Here is a 21220-nt window from a genome sequence, read left to right as displayed (position 1 = left end):
TTATTTTTCACACTTCCACCACCAGAGTGCAGCACACACAGCGGAAAACACCCGTCCCTCGCGCCTACCCCTCCGGGTGGCAACACCTTCCCTATCGATAGTTCCGGGGTGAATTATGTCCCGGTAACCGGTAATCACTACAGCGTAAGTTTATTTTTATTTACTGTAGTACAAAATGTATTGTAGTACAAAAGCATGCTAGATACGCAATCCATGAACTCAAGGAGAAAATTACATGCCATATCAAAGATCCGCCCACTTTTAATGCAGTTCGGCGCAGGATCGGATATATGGATAGTCCGGTTATATCGGTATTTTTTCCGACTCCCAAGAATATCGATATAACGAGACTTTACTGTATATAGCACATCATGACTGGTTCAAGACTCTTCATCCTTGTATTTAGCAAACATCAACTGCTTGTATTGTTTCTTGAATTGGCTCATCGTTGTGCATTGTTTGAGGTCCTTACTCAATCCATTCCATAGTTTGATTCCACATACTGAAATGCTATGGCTTTTTAACGTAGTCCTAGCATATAAGATACAATAAACCATATAAAAGAAAGCCATAGGTACCCCAGCATATGCGTTTTTGAGTTTCCGTGTGACATGTGAATAAAATGTACATTTAGCCCAAACCTGACACCAGCAAAATATACAAAAGACACAAGTTGGCCACATGAAGACATACAAAGTGTGTAAATTTGTCTTGCAACCAATACTTAGATAGATGCAAAGAGCATAATTCCAGGTAAACCTCTAAGAAATTAGCATTATGACGTCACCAGGCTCGGAAATGGCCAGCACCCTGATCCACTTTTCATAACAAGTCATATAAATCCAAGATGTGGACCCACGGGCTGCTTGAGCCGTATATGTGCATGAGGACCATGGCAATCAGATAATCAATAGGTCAGAATTAGAGCAGAGCGGATTATGGACATTGACTACACTTCATAATCAAAAGGTCATTTTAATTTATGGAAGTGTGTCCACATTCAAGTGGGCAGGTGTGTAATCCCTTAGTTGTTCTTATACGCACACGCAGCCATACACACACACACATACAAACACTGAACCCACGGCCCGAACCCCCTGTGAGTCACGCTGTGTGGAGGTTAGCAGTGCGTAATTAAAGCTGTCCTCTTATCAGCATATCTCTAGACTGGTAATAACCTGCTTGCCTCCATCTTCTCTTCCTCTGTGGCCTCACAGCAGGTCCAGATAAGGACCATAGCTGAGGAACACGCCGAGGGAGAGAAAGCAAGAACAGAAATAAGGATAGACATCTGCCGGTTTTATGTGTGAACTCAATCGGGTGTTCACTCCACAACTTCAAAATGCACCAATCACGCAGAGCCGCTTTGTCAATTATTTGCACCACATGACAACATAACACCTGCTCTGCTCGGATTTTATCACGGTTGCACAGATCCTGCTCAATATGGACGATTGATGCAGCATGGCATGTATGTGACAAGACAGACAGAAAAAGTTGTATTCATAATTTAAAACACAATAAAAAGACTCCAAGTGAATGTGGCAAAGCTGCAGGTGATCTCACCACTGCACACTTTTTTTGTATTTTCTTAATGCATACATCACACACCATAAAAATCCAGTTATTTTATGTTCCGCCTACCAGTTTCATTGTAAGGTTCTTTGGATCCAGACGGCAAAGCATCAAACTCATATTGCTTCCGGCAGCCTCCGTCAGACACACCTGCCTCACAAGGAGGAGGACAGCAACCAGTCCCAAGCTCCATCCATCACGGCCTGATATCAAAGCAGTCCACGGTGAGAAAATCCAAAGTTGCTGCTTTGGCCAAGAAACAATCCCGTGTGAGTGCACCTTGTGGAAATGACCAAAGTGCTGTTTTGCTGGAGCCCAGCAGGTTTCTGCAAGCCTGAGGATGGGGGGGGGGGAGTGGCTGAGCACCTACAGCTTTTCTCCGCCCATTCCAGCGCGCAGTGGAGGGAAAAATAAATAGAGAAAACGAAAGGAGCTCCGCGGCCTCTACTGCCACTCGGACAGGCAGCCAAAGCAAATGTACTAAAAGAGGAAGGAGGAGTGGATCCCTCATTGCCTAACCGAGCCCCCCACCACCAGAACACCCACGGCAACACAATGTGTTATTGCTCTTCAATGGACCGCTGGTCATATGGGGAGGAGAAAGAAAATAAAAGGGACAGACCTCTTAACCTCCTACTTCCCCTCCCCCGGCACATAACCCCCTCCCCGGACAAAAAAAGTGAAGGCAAAGGACACAAAAAGGGATGATTGGTGCACCCTTGATAACAGTGAAGCAACCGCATAGCGACGAGCACGCAGGCCAAACCACAAAGAAGTCAACACTGTTTCCTTTCTATTTATTATTTCTTTAACTGGTCGCTTTGCTGTAGGTTGAAAAAGGGCCAAGATTTATTTTCGCTCGCCAGAGATGGAGCATCCCGCTCTCTGATCAGCCGTCAGCCACAACGCACTGCAGCTGCTCCGTGTGCGTATTTGTAAGCATTCATGAACAAAGTATTTCTGTATGTGTGAGTGTGCATGTAAAACATCATAGGAGTGTGTTCCAACCCCGTGTGCACACACACACACCCAACACACCAACACACCAACACACCGCCACCGACCACAAATGACAAGCTGAATTTAAACATTTTGGGAAAGAACCAAGATTCCTAGAAGTTCCCACACTAGGGGGACGCTTGATCACTTCCAGCAGGCCAAACTAAAGTGCATCAGGAAGTCAACAACAAAAAAAAAAAAAACAAGAACATTTTCCCCTGATCAACTTTAGGGATCAAGGGATAATGTTATTAAGGCAATGACTGCAGAATATTGAAATTATTGAATCTTCAAATGAACTAAAGTGAAAAAATGGACAACAAAAAGATTATAATACGGTTAATATAATACAGTTTATATACACGGTGGGCAAAAAGTAGGGTTTCAGTTCATTATCTGTTTCACCTTCTATTAAGAGAAAAAAATGTAATCTAACAAGAACATGTCGTAATTGTATGTAATAATAATAATGTGATATTATGAGGAGAGATTTTAATTTATTATTAATATTAATATAATAATTTTAGTAGCATAAAGTTGAGATATTAAAAATTATAAGTCGTAATATTATGAGAAAAAAACAATAAAAAAATTTCACATAACAAAAACAAAATAAGATTTACTCTCAGACTGGACGATAAATCGATATTATTTCTGTTGATGCAGAGATCTCATGTTTCAAAATGTTTCAAGATGGCGCCGCCCAAGTCCAAGCGTGTCTCCTGCAGCGTTTTTAATGTTTAATAGTGCTTTATTTATGACTTCCTTATTGTTTTTGTGCCATACCGACCCCTTAAGTAAATGTCCAGCTATGTATGTTTTTAGCTTGCCGCTTGCACCATTGTTGACACTCGGGAGCAGCTGTTAGCCGCTGTTAGCATCCCTTCACTACATCAAATGATCAGATATCCCTGTGTAAATATGGAGGTGGAGAGGCTACATAGCGGGAGTGAACAGTGAAAAAGACAGTATAAAGGTCCTCAAAGACAGCATCAACCATGTTTACCGTTTAACGTGAGATGGAAGCGCTAATGTTGCTCAACCGGCTGCGGATTTAAAAAAGATTTAAAAAAGACACCTCGATACCAAAGTTTAATGTTGAAATGACAGCTTAAAGCTGTGTGCACACCGGACACAATTAACATGATTTTGCCCCGCCCATACTGTTTACCCTACCCTGTTACCCCGCCCTGTTTTGCTTTGGATTAGCAATGAAGCTAAAGGCTTATGACGCTGGGTACAAATAAATGCAGGAAATGATTTGGAATAAAACGTGAAAATACACGTCAAGATAAAGCATCTCATCAAACATGTTGTTAAAGTTACGGCGCTGCTCCCAGATGGAACTGAGTACGATGCTAACTTGCTAATTGGGTCAAATTATTAAGTTTCATTAATGTTCATGTTAAAGGTTAAATAACTGTTAATACTGTACATTTGAATTTCTCTACCAACTGTATGTGGTTTCTTACCTTTTTATTATTTGCTGTTTTATTATTACAGTAAAGTCTCGTTATATCGATATCGGTTAAAACGAATTACTACTTATTACGGTTCTATTTTCATTTCCCGGCAAATTTCTAGTCTTTTATGATATAATTAGCTCCGTTAGTGCGATACACGGTTATTATGATAATCCGGTTACTACGATGCCCTTTTCATCTCCCGCCAGCCAATTTGGTCTGCTTATATCGATACAAAAGCAGCTTAAATCAATCTTTGCTTAAGGATTTCAATACCAAAAAAGAACACGGCGAACGGCTGCTTCCAGTCAACTTTATTTTTCACACTTCCACCACCAGAGTGCAGCACACACAGCGGAAAACACCCGTCCCTCGCGCCTACCCCTCCGGGTGGCAACACCTTCCCTATCGATAGTTCCGGGGTGAATTATGTCCCGGTAACCGGTAATCACTACAGCGTAAGTTTATTTTTATTTACTGTAGTACAAAATGTATTGTAGTACAAAAGCATGCTAGATACACAATCCATGAACTCAAGGAGAAAATTACATGCCATATCAAAGATCCGCCCACTTTTAATGCAGTTCGGCGCAGGATCGGATATATGGATAGTCCGGTTATATCGGTATTTTTTCCGACTCCCGAGAATATCGATATAACAAGACTTTACTGTATTTTACTTATTTATTACTGATTGATTGATTTATTGTCTTTATTCTTAATTTGTTTATTTTTTTCTTATTTTGTGTATAAAAAAATAAAAATTAAGATAGTTGAGAACAGTGGAATGTTTTATCAGATATTTTGGTGTGGAAAACCGGAACCAAAGTACTGAAAAAGTGTAGGGTATAGCAGAAGCAAAAGCATTGAAGATAGTTTTTTAATGATTTTTTTTCCAGTTTTTAAGAAAATGCGTTTTGTTTTTTTTTTTAAAACCTGATGTGGCCCGGCTTCACCCAGAACCTCGCTCCGGTGGCCCCCAGGTAAATTGAGTTTGAGACCCCTGGTGTAGACCAAAGTGGTGGTGTGACGGTCGAAAGACGGAATAAAAGAAAAACACATAAAAGAGCGGGTAATACATCAAGTGTCCAGTCCTTAATCGTGTTTTCATCAACGTCTAAACTAGTCCCAACATACACCAGATCAAGCCTATTTACTCAGCTTCCCACGGCAGTTTGCTATTGGCCCTAACCAGCATTGATTTAATGGCTCTAGTGGCAGAAAATATGTCAGCATTTAAGGTTTGTGTTTAACCATTTTAGCACAGACTTGAACAAGCTCATTATGTGCAGCCGCAGTCAATGGGGCCAGGAATGGTTCCTTTCACCAATCCCAGACAAATCTGTGTTTCAGGGACAAAAGAGAGCGGGGATAACCCCGATGTCCCGGGGTCTTTGTTTCAGGGCATTTCCAGCTCAGCTCTCGCGGCGAGGGTGGGTGTGTTGATAAGGGGGTTGGGGTGGCGCTGCTGCCTGGCTGTTGAAGACACAGAAGGGGACTGCGGGGACATATGGACATGCTGAGCACAAAAGTGAAAGGACATGTTCACTATTAAAGTGAGGACTAACTTATGCTGAATGTGTCAATGGAGGGCCCAAACGAAGCAGGTTTCCGAACAGATTCTGGTGATTTCATTGACGGGTTCCTTCCCTCAAATGGAATTTGGTGCATATCATTAAAATCACCTGTTTTGTGTGCAACCTCACATCCAAGGTCATAATGCTTTCACATATAATTGGTGCTAGTAATGCCCATTTACTGTAATTGGACACATCCATCAGCAGTGACTGACCCAATCCCTAAACTAGAAACCCTAACCATGAAAAACTGATATTGCATTATACATCTTGGACATCTGTGGTCCATGTAGGACAAGAAAGCCCGGGGCAATCTATGTACATTAAACACATTGTAAAAGGGGGGGGGGGGGCAGCCATACAGCGAGTGAACTGTCACAGAGAAATCAGATTATTGTCACAATCCTGTGAATGATGTCAGAGCAAAGTTCATTTATGCTGACCTAAATATGTTAGCATCTTCCGTGGGAAGGAAAAGTCAATTTAAGTCTGAAGGTACAATCTCCATGAATGTAATGTAATGTAACTGTTTAGAACTACAAAACAAAGTTTTCTATGTTTGATACTTTTTGATTTGTTTGCATAATAATCTTGGAATAAAAGACTGACATCACTGACTCTCTGCAGAGGTCATATTGGTTTACAACCAGTCTCTTGGCCCGAGGTGACCTTGGCTACGGTTCCTCTGGGGAGGATGACTTCAGCTCCTGTGACCTAGTATCACTCCTGGCTTTTATGCTCCTTATTTGACACTGCCTACTGCTTCGACACTGAGATGGAGATTGAGTTAGCTTAACCGCCTCTGCAGCCGTGATTCCCCAGTGGGCATCGCTCACAATGACCCTGTTGTCTGCACCATCAGGCTGCTAGCGACAACTTAGCGCAGGGAAAGCAGAGACGGGGAGAAATAGTGGGCAGGAAGGCACCTTGGAGGGGAGATCAATGGGTGGTTTACCCTGGAGACCTGGATGCTCTGCCTTAATTAACATGGTTATGCTCGGCAATGACTTCACACAGGAAGGCGAGGGGACAAGCACACAGGAAGTGGAATCTGATCGAGACGCATTAGGCAGAGATGAGGTCATGACTGGAGCCAAATGTTAGATTGCTTGGGTAAATATGATTGCTGCACTTGACTTGCATTAGAAAGTTTGGAAGTCATCGTCACGGTTAATTGGCTCCAGACCCGACCGCGATAAGCGAACTTCCGCAAAGTAGAATTCATTGTTTTTGAATGGAATATTTTCATATCTTCATAGCATAGAAAACATGTTTATGGCCTTCTTAATGATTTTTTTTAACATTAGATATGTCCTCTAGACATGGAATACCCCCCATAGTCACCCCCACACTGGTATTACCCAATATAGACATAGTAGCAGGAAATGCGGCAAAACAGGAAGTGACGTTGGAGGTTCAGAGTTGAGTTTTAGCTTAAAGCTATTTTATTTTATTATTATGGATTATTGTGCCTGTAGATATTTATAATTAAAACAATTCTGCAAGGGTAGCAAGGCGGTCGAGTGGTTAGCGCGCAGACCTCACAGCTAGGAGACCAGGGTTCAATTCCACTCTCGGGGCCATCTCTGTGTGGAGTTTGCATGTTCTCCCGGTGCATGCGTGGGTTTTCTCCGGGTACTCCGGTTTCCTCCCACATTCCAAAAACATGCTAGGTTAATTGGCGACTCCAAATTGTCTATAGGTATGAATGTGAGTGTGAATGGTTGTTTGTCTATATGTGCCCTGTGATTGGCTGGCGACCAGTCCAGGGTGTACCCCTGTTATTATTATATAATATAATTATATAACAACCCCTGTTGCTATTATTATTGTTGTTATTATTATTGTTGTTATTATTATTATTATTATTATTATTATTAACAATAATAATGATAATAATTATTATTAATTATTTTTTATTATTACTAATTAATAATAATAATAATAATAATAATAATAATAATAATAATTATTATTATTATTATTATTATTATTATTATTATTATTATTATTATTATTATTATTATTATTATTATTATTATTATTATTATTATGTGCCCTGCGATTGGCTGGCAACCAGCCCAGGATGTACCCCGGCTCTCGCCCAAAGACAGCTGGGATAGGCTCCAGCACCCCCGCGACCCTCGTGAGGAAAATGCGGTAGAAAATGAATGAATGAATAATAATAATAAATTTTATTTATAACGCACTGTACATCAAATGAATGATCTCAAAGGCGCAAAATAAACTTCTAAATAAAAGCATTTTATTATTAACTTATTAACTTCTACACCCATTCATTCATATTTTTTTTAGATTGTTAGCCACATGATGAAGATTTGTGCATGCATGAAGGCTTTGTTGCTATTGTGGTATACTATAATGATATAAATATATTAAAGATATAATGTCCCTATACAGTGTATATCATGTAATGGCGGCGGAATGTTGATGTTTTTGTCCCTTAATAATAAATTAATTTTATTAATAATAAAATGTTTCATTTAAAAGTGCACTGAAAAAATCTAAAAAAACATATATACCGATATATTGCAGTCTACTAATTTAATTTCTGCTACCTTGTGCTTTTCTGTGTGTGTGATAGCGGCCCCGCTGTTCAAATAAAGTTAAACCAATACCAATTGTAAAAGTGGCAGATATGCTGATATGCTTTCTAATTAAGACATATATTAGTGGTCCGACAAGTCAATAGAAACCAATCAAATAACAAAACAGGGCTGTATGTGCAGAGCAATATATCTATTTCATGTTGCATCATCTTGCTTTATGCTGACAGTGATGGATGTGTGGTAGTGTCAAAGGTCTTATATACAAGCAGGCGTCACATTGTCGTAGAAAAAGTAGGATCCCTGAAAAGTCATGTTGGGACAGTGTGGTAAAATCGCACTCAATCAATGCTGCGTCCGTTCAAACCATTTTTAACTTGCAGCACCTTCTGAGGGGACATTTTGGTCTATTGTCATGTTAATGTAAAAAAAAAAAAGGAGCAGCCACCCAAACCACAGCCGGTCTGTCGTCCCCTGGGCAGGGAGGAGACCATTAGCAATCCAATGCAGTACAGCGGTACACTGCCTTCCAATGTCTGTCTCCAAGTTGATCAGGAAACCCATAAACACACAATGTTGCCTTTTACATGACAGTCCTGCCTTATTTACACAGAGATCACATCAAATGGCATCCAATGACCCCCTTTCGTTGCCCAATATTCCTTTTATTAATGTTTTTGTTAGTTCAATTCAGCATCCAGACTGAGCAGAACCCTCGTAGTGACCTTAATAAAGCCTATATTTACACAGCGGATGCTTTTATCTGGAAAGATACTTATCAAAATGGGCGCCTCTTATCATGCTGGCACATGGACAAATCATTTGTTGCAGCAATGTGTGTGTGTTGTATATGAAGGTGTGCCTGTGGTGAAAGCTGTGGATACGACTGTTGTATTTATAGGAAGCTTATAGAGCAGGGGTCTCAAACACACGGCCCGCGGGCCAAATGTGGCCCGCAGGACACTAGTTTGAGGCCCCCGCCTTGATATGAAAGCTTAATATTAGTGCGGCCCGCGCAAGTTTGATATGGATGCTGTATGGTATCATGTACCCAGAAAAAATTATTACGTTTGATTAATGTTCATGTTAAAGGTTAAATAACTGTTAATAGTTATCCTCCCTATCCGTGTGGAAGTGGTAAGTTTTTGGCTATTTAAGTTTAAAGGAAATAACTTGAAGGCTACCGTTTAGGTCGCTAGCTGTCTAGTTTGCGAGTTAGCATGTGTCTCAAGACCCTGCAGTTGCGCAATATGTTGTAAATAAAAAGAGTATAAATGTGACTATAGTCGTGTTTTGTCATGTCTACAGGGCTCTAAGAATGCTTTGTTCATTTTAATCTGAAAAAAATAATTTGTCCCCACCAACTATATGTGGTTTCTTAAGTTTTTATTATTTGCCGTTTTATTAATTATTATTATTATTATTATTATTATTATTATTATTATTATTATTATTATTATTATTATTATTATTATTATTATTATTATTATTATTATTATTATATTTATTTATTACTGATTGATTGATTTTCTTTATTTTTGATTTGTTTATTTTTCATCTTATTTTGTGCAGAAAAATAAAAATTAAGACATTTGAGAACAGTGGAATGTTTTATATAAAATAACTGTTAATAGTTATCATCCCTATCCGTGTGGAAGTGGTAAGTTTTTGGCCATTTAAGTTTAAAGGAAATAACCTGAAGGCTACCGTTTAGGTCGCTAGCTCTCTAGTTTGCGAGTTAGCATGTGTCTCAAGACCATGCAGTTGCGCAATATGTTGTAAATAAAAAGAGTATAAATGTGACTATAGTCGTGTTTTGTCATGTCTACAGGGCTCTAATAATGCTTTGTTCATTTTAATCTGAAAAAAAATAATTTGTCTACCCACCAACTATATGTGGTTTCTTAAGTTTTTATTATTTCCTGTTTTATTATTATTATTATTATTATTATTATTATTATTATATTTATTACTGATTGATTGATTTTCTTTATTCTTGATCTTATTTTGTGTAGAAAAATAAAAAGTAAGATATTTGATCAGAGCTTTTCTTGTAGAAAATCGGAACCAAAGCAAAGTTTATTCATTTTTCTGTTTATAATAAATGCATTTTTTTTTTTTTGAAAACCTGATGCGGCCCAGCCTCGCCCAGACCCTAGCTCCAGTGGCCCCCAGGTAAATTGAGTTTGAGACCCCTGTTATAGAGCAAAGATGCAAAAAAAAAAAAAAAGGTGGCCTTTGCAAACAAAGAATGATAACCACTAGAGGGCAGCAGAGTTGCCTACAGAATACCATGCACATATTGAACATTGAGCAACATTGTAGACTGTCAAAAACACACATAAAATGACTTGTAAACACTGAGTAGAGGTCCTTGGATGCTCTGCTGGCATTATGGATTAAGTCTCTCTCACAGGTGAACACAACATTGTGTTTGGAGCCAAGTGGGCCATCCAGCTGGGTTTCAGCTGCACTCTTTGTAACCACTCCACTAATCCCTCAGATAAGCGCTGACATGTTCTGTTTGGAGCTACATGTGATACAGCAGTACTTTATATTGCACTACCTATCCACCTAGAATGTGTTACACCATGCAGTCACCAATTTTCTGTGCCGCTTATCCTCACTAAAGCCAATGATAGCGAGCGAGAGGCGGGGTACACCCTGGACTGGTCGCCAGCCAATCACAGGGCACATATAGACAAACAACCATTCACACTCACATTCATACCTATGGACATTAACCTAACATGCATGGAATGGTTTTTGGAACATGCAAAATCCACTTTGAGATACCCAAGTAGCGATTCGAACCCAGATCTCCTGACTGTGTGGCCAACTGCTAACCACTTGTCTACCATTGTGCTCAAATAGTGGAATGCACTCTATGGACCAGTTCCATTTCTGAGCATTTACTTTGAGGCACTGTTAAAAGAAATATCCAGAAATTAAATCAATTATCACTTAAATACGATACAAATAATAACGCTGTGATATTCAACATAAATAAAATACATTTACACAAGCCAGCTCAATGTTAAATTACACTGGAAATCCCATGTATGCGCATGCAATTAGACACCTCCTAATATGAAAAAACATATTTAAACATTTAAATGTACATTTCACTTGATGCATAATAACTGTAACATACTTTCAGGCATACATTTTCTACAGCAAGAGACAGCATTGGCATATTGCATGACCCAATGTCAATAGCTACTTCATCGCTACAACAATACCCTGAGGACAAACAGTCACCTATTTCATATTTTGCAAATGAGACTAATATAATATAAGCAATATTGTTGAAAAAGTTTCACCAAAACAAGTATTAAAAACTAAGTATCAAAAATACACCTTTTGCCTTTTTGAGAAAGATAGTAAACTTAGCATGTCGTAAAATTGTCAACACTGGTTTCCTTTATGTATGAGGTATGTTATGACGCGCCTTTATGGTCGCCAAAGTACGCCTCATATTGGAAACATCTCCGGGGTTGAACAGCTGAACATTTTGCCACATTTTAATCTTACGAAATCTAGTGACACCCTGAGGTGTTATTTTGATAATCAGATATTTGTTTACAGAATGTTGGTGCCAGCAACCCATACTGTGATTTGTACAGGTACTACTACAGGTACAGGTACAATACTAGATAAATACGAGGCGTGATCCAATCTACCGATCAGTTCCGCCCCATTGCAACATCCAGTCTATAGCGACCGTCTCCTGCCCACTTTCCCTTCACAAAAGGGGTATTGGTAATGGTTTTATTTCATTTGAACATGCATCAGATTACATTTGAGTACATCCCATAATCAGTTCCCAGTTCCACATGTCCAAAAGGAGTAGGAAGAAGCAAAGCTTATTAAATCCTACCCCTCCATCTGGTACTTTTACAATCAGTAACTGTTACATTTGTTCACTTCCTGCTTTCATAATACAGTTTAAAGTTTTTTTTTTTTTTTAATAATGTACCTCGTACCGAAGTACGAGGTGATATGAGCATCCAATGCCATAATGGGTACCATAGTAAGTGTCAATATAGTGATATATATAGCACATCATGACTGGTTCAAGACTCTTCATCCTTGTATTTAGCAAACATCAACTGCTTGTATTGTTTCTTGAATTGGCTCATCGTTGTGCATTGTTCGAGGTCCTTACTCAATCCATTCCATAGTTTGATTCCACATACTGAAATGCTATGGCTTTTTAACGTAGTCCTAGCATAGAAGTGTTTCAAATGTAGTTCTTCCCTGAGATCATATTTCTTCTCTCTTGTAGAGAAGTATTGGATGACATTTTTAGCTAATTGGTTATTTTTAGCCTTATGCATTATTTTAGCTGTTTAAGATTAACTATATCAGCAAGTTGAAGTGTTTGTGATTTTAGAAATAAGGAGTTAGTATGTTCTCTGTAGGCGGCATTATGAATTATCCTTACTGACCTTTTTTGCAGTACATTTAGCGAGTGAAAATTGCTTTTATAGTTATATTTCCACACAATAAGTAAGATATGGTCTAAAGAGCGCTGCACACGGGAGGTGACAAACAACAGCGACCGGTAAAAACCCACCAACAGCACACATCAAATCGCACATGGGAGGCGATGAGAGCCTATAACCAGCCACACCCACAAGCGATGCACCCACATCCAGAACAAACTGCACGTTTCCCACAGTTTAGATTGGCTGTCAGATGTGTAGGGGATCTGGGGATATCAAAGTACAGTAAAGTCTTGTTATATCGATATTCTCGGGAGTCGGAAAAAATATCGATATAACCGGACTATCGATATATCCGATCCTGCGCCGAACTGCATTAAAAGTGGGCAATAATGCACTTGACATTGTTCTATACACACGAGAGAAACCACGAACGCCAGCATGTACATATGAAAACAGTGATTATTGCAAGTGATAAAAAGATATCTGAATACAACACAATTAAATACATGTATTTGTACGCTTGTGTCTTCGTTGGAATAGGTGTGTATGCTATGTCAGTTGGTTATTCGTCCTCATCATCCTCGTTATCCTCGTCATGAAAACACTAAGTCAATTCACTGAATCTTCCCTCTCAATTATACAAATATTTACTCCTTTACTTCAAAAGATTGTTTAATACTTACCTCATATTAATTACCTGTAATCCTCTAATTATCGTCCGTCGGTGGAAAATCCGAAACGGTGTTAGTCGAAAATCAAACAATACGCCGTTTACAGATTTCGCTAATGGTGGTATTGAAATCCTTAAGCAAATATTGATTCAACTTTAAGCTGCTTTTGTATCGATATAAGCAGACCAAATTGGCTGGCGGGAGATGAAAAGGGCATCGTAGTAACCGGATTATCGTAATAACCGGGTATCGTACTAACCGGAACTAATTATATCATAAAAGACTAGAAATTTGCCGGGAAATGAAAATAGTATCGTAATAAGCAGTACTATCGATATAACCGATATCGATATAACAAGACTTTACTGTAGTTCAGAGGTGGAAAAGTGGCCAGTGTTGACAATTCGCTTTGGATGTGAATGCATCCCCACCAGTGCAGCCATCCACAGCTTACCCACCGCCTTCCATGTGTGGTGCCCACAAGGCGGATAGCTCAAAAAGTTGTTGAACTGCCCGGCGGGTCCTACTGGAGTACAATCAAGGTGACCTCGCATCCAAGTTCTCCTGAGAGAATTTTCATAAAACCCTGATCGGAGCATCCCTAGTAAATACATTATGAGGTTCTAAATAGTATTTGGGGCACAAAAAAAATTCTGGTGACCCACCGGTGAGCACTAACTTTAGTTATGATTTTACTGAATGACCCACAAATCTCAGAATTACACGTTTTTCTTGATTTTGTATGTGCTTACATTTTTTGGATCTATAAAGAGCACAGTGTTGAAAGGTTGAAATTATGTACTTGACAGTCTGTGAGACACTCTGAAGAGGTAAGTCTAGTTATGAGAAATGACTCAAATGCTTATGACTGTACTGACTATTTGCGTCTACCGTGGGTAGAGTGTGCAGATCCCACAGTACCTACATTCTATTTATGAAGGTAAAATAAATCATTATTTCCCACTAAACTCCACGAAAGAATAAAAAACACCATATTATGACTCTCTCCAGGAAACCAACAGTCTTCTATCTACCCTTAGTGAGGGTCAGTGTTGATGGATGGTGGTTATGTATATGCTGCTTGCCAGGGAGGTCAAAAGGTTGACCCAACCAAGGGTGAAACTGGCTGCTTTATCAGCACCACAGGGATGGAGAGAGGCAGCAAAGGACAGAAAGAGAGCGTGGAAGTCACAGAAAATAGGTCAGTGAGAAAACGTGATTAGGCATCAAACAGCATCAGCGCCCGCTGCTGTGCTCTTCTGGCTATCATCACATGCTGGTCTCCTAAACAAAGCGCACTCGTGCTTTACGGTAAAGACAAGTTGCCAAGCGTGCACTTGCTGGCACCGCAACACACACTCACACCTCTTCCCCCACTTGAATGCCATACAAGGCTGCTGAGGCATCCGCTAGCCCCTTTGCAGGCGTTTGTGTGGGGTTGCTAAGTGCAGCCAACATTTAACAAAACACCACAGAGTCTCCACGCTGACATGCTGCCACCCAGGATATGGAGAAAAGCGTTGCAAAACACTCTTCCAGGTACACACATGCTGAGGCTCATACTTAAATTGAATATTTAAAATCCTAACAAAAACTGCATATGCAGTACAGCATAGGAATAAGATGCAATGTAACAGTACAGTATAACTCAGTTATCTCGACGGCCATGGGATTGGCTGACAGATCCAAAATCAAAACCGAAACCATTGCTTGCATTTACATGTGATTTTCGCCACAGTTATTAGAAGAATGGCCGATTATTTTTTTTACCAATAATAAATTGTAGTAGACCAGGGTTCAATTCCACCCTTGGCCATCTCTGTGTGGAGTTTGCATGTTCTCCCCGTGCATGCGTGGGTTTTCTCCGGGTACTCCGGTTTCCTCCCACATTCCAAAAACATGCTAGGTTAATTGACGACTCCAAATTGTCCATAGGTATGAATGTGAGTGTGAATGGTTGTTTGTCTATATGTGCCCTGTGATTGGCTGGCGACCAGTCCAGGGTGTACCCCGCCTCTCGCCCAAAGACAGCTGGGATAGGCTCCAGCACCCCCGCGACCCTTGTGAGGAAAAGCGGTAGAAAATGATTGAATGAATGAATAAATTGTAGTAAACCACAAAACAGTGGTAATTTATTAATTTATTTTTAATTTCTGAAAAAAACATGACAGAGTGACATAAAGCCTTCATGCATGCACAAATCTTTCATCATGTGGCTAACAATCTAAAAAAATATGAATAAATCGGTGTAGAATCCAAGTTAATAATAAAATGCTTTTATTTAGAAGTTTATTTTGCACCTTTGAGATCATTCATTTGATGTAAAGTGCGTTATAAATTAAATTTATTATTATTATTCATTCATTCATTTTCTACCGCTTTTTCCTCACAAGGGTCGCGGGGGTGCTGGAGCCTATCCCAGCTGTCTTTGGGCGAGAAGCGGGGTACATCCTGGACTGGTTGCCAGCCAATCACAGGGCACATTATTATTATTATTATTATTATTATTATTATTATTACCACCTACCAGGAAAGCGCTTAATTTGACTTATTCATTCATTCATTCATTTTCTACCGCTTTTTCCTCACGACGGTCGCGGGGGGTGCTGGAGCCTATCCCAGCTGTCTTTGGGCGAGAGGCGGGGTACACCCTGGACTGGTCGCCAGCCAATCACAGGGCACATATAGACAAACAACCATTCACACTCACATTCATACCTATGGACAATTTGGAGTGGCCTAATTAGACTTAATTAATGATGAAATTATCAATATGACACCAAATAGTAACATTGACTGAATGGGGACACAATGAGTTATTCGGGTCTTAAGTCTTGACGGACTTAGCAGGTTCCATAAAACAAAAACTGCATGAGCACAATAAGATTGTGTTCATCTGTGAGGTTTCATCCTAACCTGAGTGTTTCTCCTGATCTCTGACCCCAACACCGAACCTCTCGGACGTCCTGCACCCGCCTGCTGGCTCAGAGCGGGGATGTGCGTCTTCACAGGTGCAGCAGGCAGAGTGGGAGCTGGTGGTCTGCTGCTTACTTGAGGGATGGGGAGCGCGCTGTGTACGGGTTTGGGGAGTCCTGACTTCATGTTTGAGGCCACCAGAATGGCTGGCATCTTCACTTTTGCTTCACTTGTGAGGATGGCTTCCGGTGCAGGGATGAAACCCCCGCTTTGGGTCACGACAAGCTGATCGGTCACATGGGATCAAATAGTTCTGTTCGCTCAGCCTTCGCTTTATTAAAGAAGCGGGTGTCCGGATGGATCTCAGCAGGGTAGTGGGCTAAGTAAGCTCTCCAAAAAATAGAGTCCTTCTGTTTGTGGCTTCAGTTCCTTATTTTGAGAACAAATCTTCAGTTAAGGGAATGAATCCATGTCAGAAAAAAATGTCCAGCAAAAAAAAAAAAAAAAAAGCTGAAACAAGGAGCAATTCCATGTCACCTGATGTCAGTAGTTCACTCCATTATTTCCCAGTATTCCCACTATGTCCATTTGATGATGTCGCCAAAGAGCGGGTTGTATTGCTGAGATGTGACAAGGGAGCAGACGCAGCACATGCTTGCCTGAGCGAGTGCTCGGCTTATGACAACACAGCTTGAAACACCCTGTAGTCCACTGGCTCTCTCTCTCTCTCTCTCTGCCTGCGACGGTTGAAGTGCTGCTTCAAAGCAGGTGTGGCTTACATACGCGAGTACAACCCCTTCATGCTGCCTCCATCCTGCCTTTATGGATATCCTTAATGTACAATAAAGTCTCGTTATATCGATATTCTCGGGAGTCAGAAAAAATATCGATATAACCGGACTATCGATATATCCGATCCTGCGCCGAACTGCATTAAAAGTGGGTAATAATGCACTCGACATTGTTCTATACACACAAGAGAAACCACGAACGCCAGCATGTACATATGAAAAACAGTGATTATTGCAAGTGATAAAAAGATATCTGAATACAACACAATTAAATACATGTATTTGTACGCTTGTGTCTTCGTTGGAATGGGTGTGTATGCTATGTCAGTTGGTTCTTCATCCTCATCATCCTCGTCATCCTCGTCATGAAAACACTAAGTCTATTCACTGAATCTTCCCTCTAAATTATACAAATATTTACTCCTTTACTTCAAAAGATTGTTTAATACTTACCTCATATTAATTACCTGTAATCCTCTAATTACCGTCCGTCGGTGGAAAAGCCGAAATGGTGTTAGTCGAAAATCAAACAATACGCCGTTTACAGATTTCGCTAATGGTGGTATTGAAATCCTTAAGCAAAGATTGATTTAAGCTGCTTTTGTATTGATATAAGCAGACCAAATTGGCTGGCGGGAGATGGAAACGGCGTTATCGTAATAACCGGGTATCGTACTAACCAGAACTAATTATATCATAAAAGACTAGAAATTTGCCAGGAAATGAAAATAGTATCGTAATAAGCAGTACTATCGATATAACCGATATCGATATAACAAGACTTTACTGTAGTGAGTCAAAAGTATACAGTGGTGTGAAGAAATCTTTTTTTTTTTGTTAAGGGTGAAAACAAGTCAAAACCTACATGGTCCTATGGGTAAGTGTTTGCACCCTAAACCTAAGAACTGCAACAAATGTAATCAAACATTTGCAATAACTTGCAAATGAGGAATTTTGGCCCACTCATCTTTGCAGAATTGTTGTCATTCAGTCACATTGGAGGCTTTTCCAGCAGGAACCGCCTTTTTAGGTTCATGCCACAACATCTCAGTTGGATTCACGAGGGTTGCGGGGGTGCTGGAGCCTATCCCAGCTGTCTTCGGGCGAGAGGCGGGGTACACCCTGGACTGGTCGCCAGCCAATCACAGGGCACATATAGACAAACAACCATTCACACTCACATTCATACCTATGGACAATTTGGAGTCGCCAATTAACCTAGCATGTTTTTGGAATGTGGGAGGAAACCGGAGTACCCGGAGAAAACCCATGCATGCACGGGGAGAACATGCAAACTCCACACAGAGATGGCAGAGGGTGGAATTAAACCCCGGTCTCCTAGCTGTGAGGTCTGTGCGCTAACCACTCGTCCACCGTGCCGCCCCAAATGGAGATATGTTGAAAAAAAAATTGCTGTAATTACACACAAAATAATCATTTAATATGTAACTTCCCCTGATTTAAAACAAGCATTTATTTGTGTTGTGGCATAGTTGTTTATACATTTTGCCTAATTAAATATGGTCAAATTTGTTTCAGTAGCCTGTTCTGCTTTTGCAATAACGAGGTTGTTGAGCTTTTGTCTGAGTAGCTAAGTGAATGAGAGTGTGTCCAATATCGAGAATGTGTTGTATTCTTCAAAGTCATCAGTATTGAGAAGCAGGAAGTTATTGGTATCGGCTTGACAAAAAAAAAAAAAAAAAGTGTGCAATCCCACATTTTTTACTAGACGTGTAAAACAAAAAGAGAAAATAATAAGAGCAAAACTACCACTTAAAAGCACCCCACCCACCACAGGACACTCTGGGGATGGGTGGTCAAAGGCAAAGACAATGACAAGGCGGGGTTATGTACAGCCATAAACACTTTAGATTACAAGTCATACAAACATTTTAAACACAACGTTCAGCGGCCAAAATAGACACTCTCACAACACTAAAAATATCCCCCGGTTGTAAAACGCAAAGACCATATAAGGCCATTTTTACATTGTGCTTATCAACTGATGACAAATGACGTAGTGATGTCTAGCATGAATTCTATTGTAATTCAAATGCTGTTGCTAAATTGCAAGTATAACAAACAAAATCATTTGTGTGTGCTCTCTCCATTAATTTGACTCAAATGACTCTCGTCTCTGTAAATAAAAGAGCGGCCAATTAGTAGACTGCGGTAAGATGAGGCTGATTCCCAGCAGGCTTTGCGTAGGCGGCTGAGGCCTTAAACTATGCTTAAAGAAAAGAAACAGCAAAGTCGGTTGCAAGATTTCAGCACTTCTATAAAACATGGACATCAAAAAGGTGTCTTTAAGGAGGAAGGCAATCCACTCAGTTCTCGCCGCAGAAAAAATGACGAGCATTAAAAACACACACAATTAAGTGTTGGAATTTGCATAATTGCAGATTATTGTAAGTGGATTATAGGATGAACATACTCAGTGAATCATCTCCAAGATGAGAGAAGAGATGCAGAGGGTCCAAAATCAGTTTTATGCTCTTTGCAAGTCAATTTCATTAATTGCTGATTGAGCAAAACATTAGCCATTGTGATGGACATTCATTCATTCATTCATTTATTTTCTACCGCTTATCCTCACGAGGGTTGTGGCCGTGCTGGAGCCTATCCCAGCTGTCTTCGGGCGAGAGGCGGGGTACACCCTGGACTGGTGGCCAGCCAATCACAGGGCACATATAGACAAACAACCATTCACACTCACATTCATACCTATGGACAATTTGGAGTCGCCAATTAACCTAGCATGTTTTTGGAATGTGGGAGGAAACCGGAGTACCCGGAGAAAAACCCACGCATGCACGGGGAAAACATGCAAACTCTGAGATGGCCGAGGGTGGAATTGAACCTTGGTCTCCTAGCTGTGAGGTCTGCGCGCTAACCACTCGACCACCGTGCCGCCGCGATAGATATTATGTTTGAGATTACCCACTGAAAATTCTGGGAAAAAAATGTTAGAATTCCATTTAGATCGTGTGACTTCATCATGGACTGATGGTCATGCCATAATCAGAAATGACTGAAAAGCATACCATCATATATCCTTAATTATATAGAGATAATCCATATCCATAATCATATAGATACATATACGTTAGCGGCACAACACCAGCTTCAAATGTCACACAGAGAATGGAAAAAGGGAAATACGCTCATCATGGCGATGGGAAACTCTCATTATTTTCCTATGATCCACTGCGACGGTAAACAGACCCTTGCAAATCACAACACAGGAACATAAAACAGCAATACAGTACGTGATTCATGCAGCAGTGTTTCAAGGTACCTGACAACATTCCAGTGCTGTCTATTAATAGAGACACTTTCAAAGTAAACCAGCCTGGTTATTGACAGTAATAACTAGGACACCCTCTGATATTATACTACATGCTTCCTGTCTATGCTGTATTTCTGCTTAGAATAATAAACGTCATTGTGTGGTGGTTGGTGTGCGTCTGCGTGTTTCGCTACTGTAACTATGGAGATATTGTCAACAGAGATTATATGGAGTATCAAATAATCCCACATTAAATGCAGTGAAAAGATTATTTTTCATGAGTCATTGTGAGTTTGTTTCCTGTTTTGGTGAATGCTTATTATAAGAGCTTTAGCTCGGGTGGGACTACGCTGGAATAAAAAGCGAGAGAAAATTATGAATGCAAATGTGATGTCATTCATATGTTGCCTGCATGGTCTTTGGTCATAAGATTAGGTACACAAACGCCAATACAAGATTTGTATTTGTAAACAATGTCAGTCTAAAGGAGCCCTATTATGCTTTTTCCACTTTTTTAACCTTTTCTAACCTATATATGTTATTAGATATTCATGTTAAAGATGCCAAAGTGCATTTGAAAGTGAGCCGTTAAAAAAGTTAGTAATGGCTCTTAATGCTGTGTTTCAGACAGTTTTCCTAACACCGGCTCTTTGTGACATCACTGTGTGCCAACAGTGAGCACAAGCTACCAATAGCTTCTAACCACTTTTCAAGTAGATCTCCAAAGAGTTTATTCATTTATTATCAACTCCTATACTGTCAGGAACGCTTGGGGCCAGGGGCGGGCCGTGAGTGGAATATATGAAAACATACCGTTTTGGAAATCCAAGGGAAGACATCTGTCAGTATGGAAAAGGCTTTAAGCCATTTCTAAAGCTTTGGGACTCCAGCCATTATCCGCAAATGGCGAAAACATGGAAC

At 40.1% G+C, this 21220-nt stretch overlaps 1 protein-coding gene and 1 long non-coding RNA gene across 9 annotated transcripts in view; one reads left to right on the top strand and one right to left on the bottom strand.

Annotated features, from left to right (window-relative positions):
• The window catches only part of nav2a (neuron navigator 2a), a 201212-nt gene that overhangs the window by 93571 nt on the left and 86421 nt on the right, over positions 1–21220 (bottom strand). For 4 of the 8 annotated variants that reach the window (XM_058089753.2, XM_078795574.1, XM_058089755.2 and 1 more), the window contains exon 1: positions 16220–16894. The exons of 2 other annotated variants lie outside the window; for them this stretch is intronic. In XM_058089753.2, coding sequence (XP_057945736.2) covers positions 16220–16432 — 213 coding nt within the window. In that variant the 5' untranslated portion in view covers positions 16433–16894. Of the gene's footprint in view, positions 1–1644; positions 2031–16219; positions 16895–21220 lie in introns of those variants that run through there. 2 more of the 8 variants (XM_078795575.1, XM_058089758.2) reach the window with 2 other exon arrangements.
• LOC144901589 (uncharacterized) overlaps positions 1–21220 on the top strand; it is a 229652-nt gene that overhangs the window by 204413 nt on the left and 4019 nt on the right. The gene's annotated exons all lie outside the window — the stretch shown is intronic.

The sequence above is a fragment of the Doryrhamphus excisus genome, linkage group LG13, assembly GCF_037039965.1.
Source record: "Doryrhamphus excisus strain RoL-2023G ecotype Guam linkage group LG13, RoL_Dexc_Guam_v1.1, whole genome shotgun sequence".
Classification (NCBI taxonomy): Eukaryota; Metazoa; Chordata; class Actinopteri; order Syngnathiformes; family Syngnathidae; genus Doryrhamphus; species Doryrhamphus excisus.
Note: the sequence above shows the minus strand (reverse complement) of the source record. Positions and strands in the feature narration are given on the sequence as shown.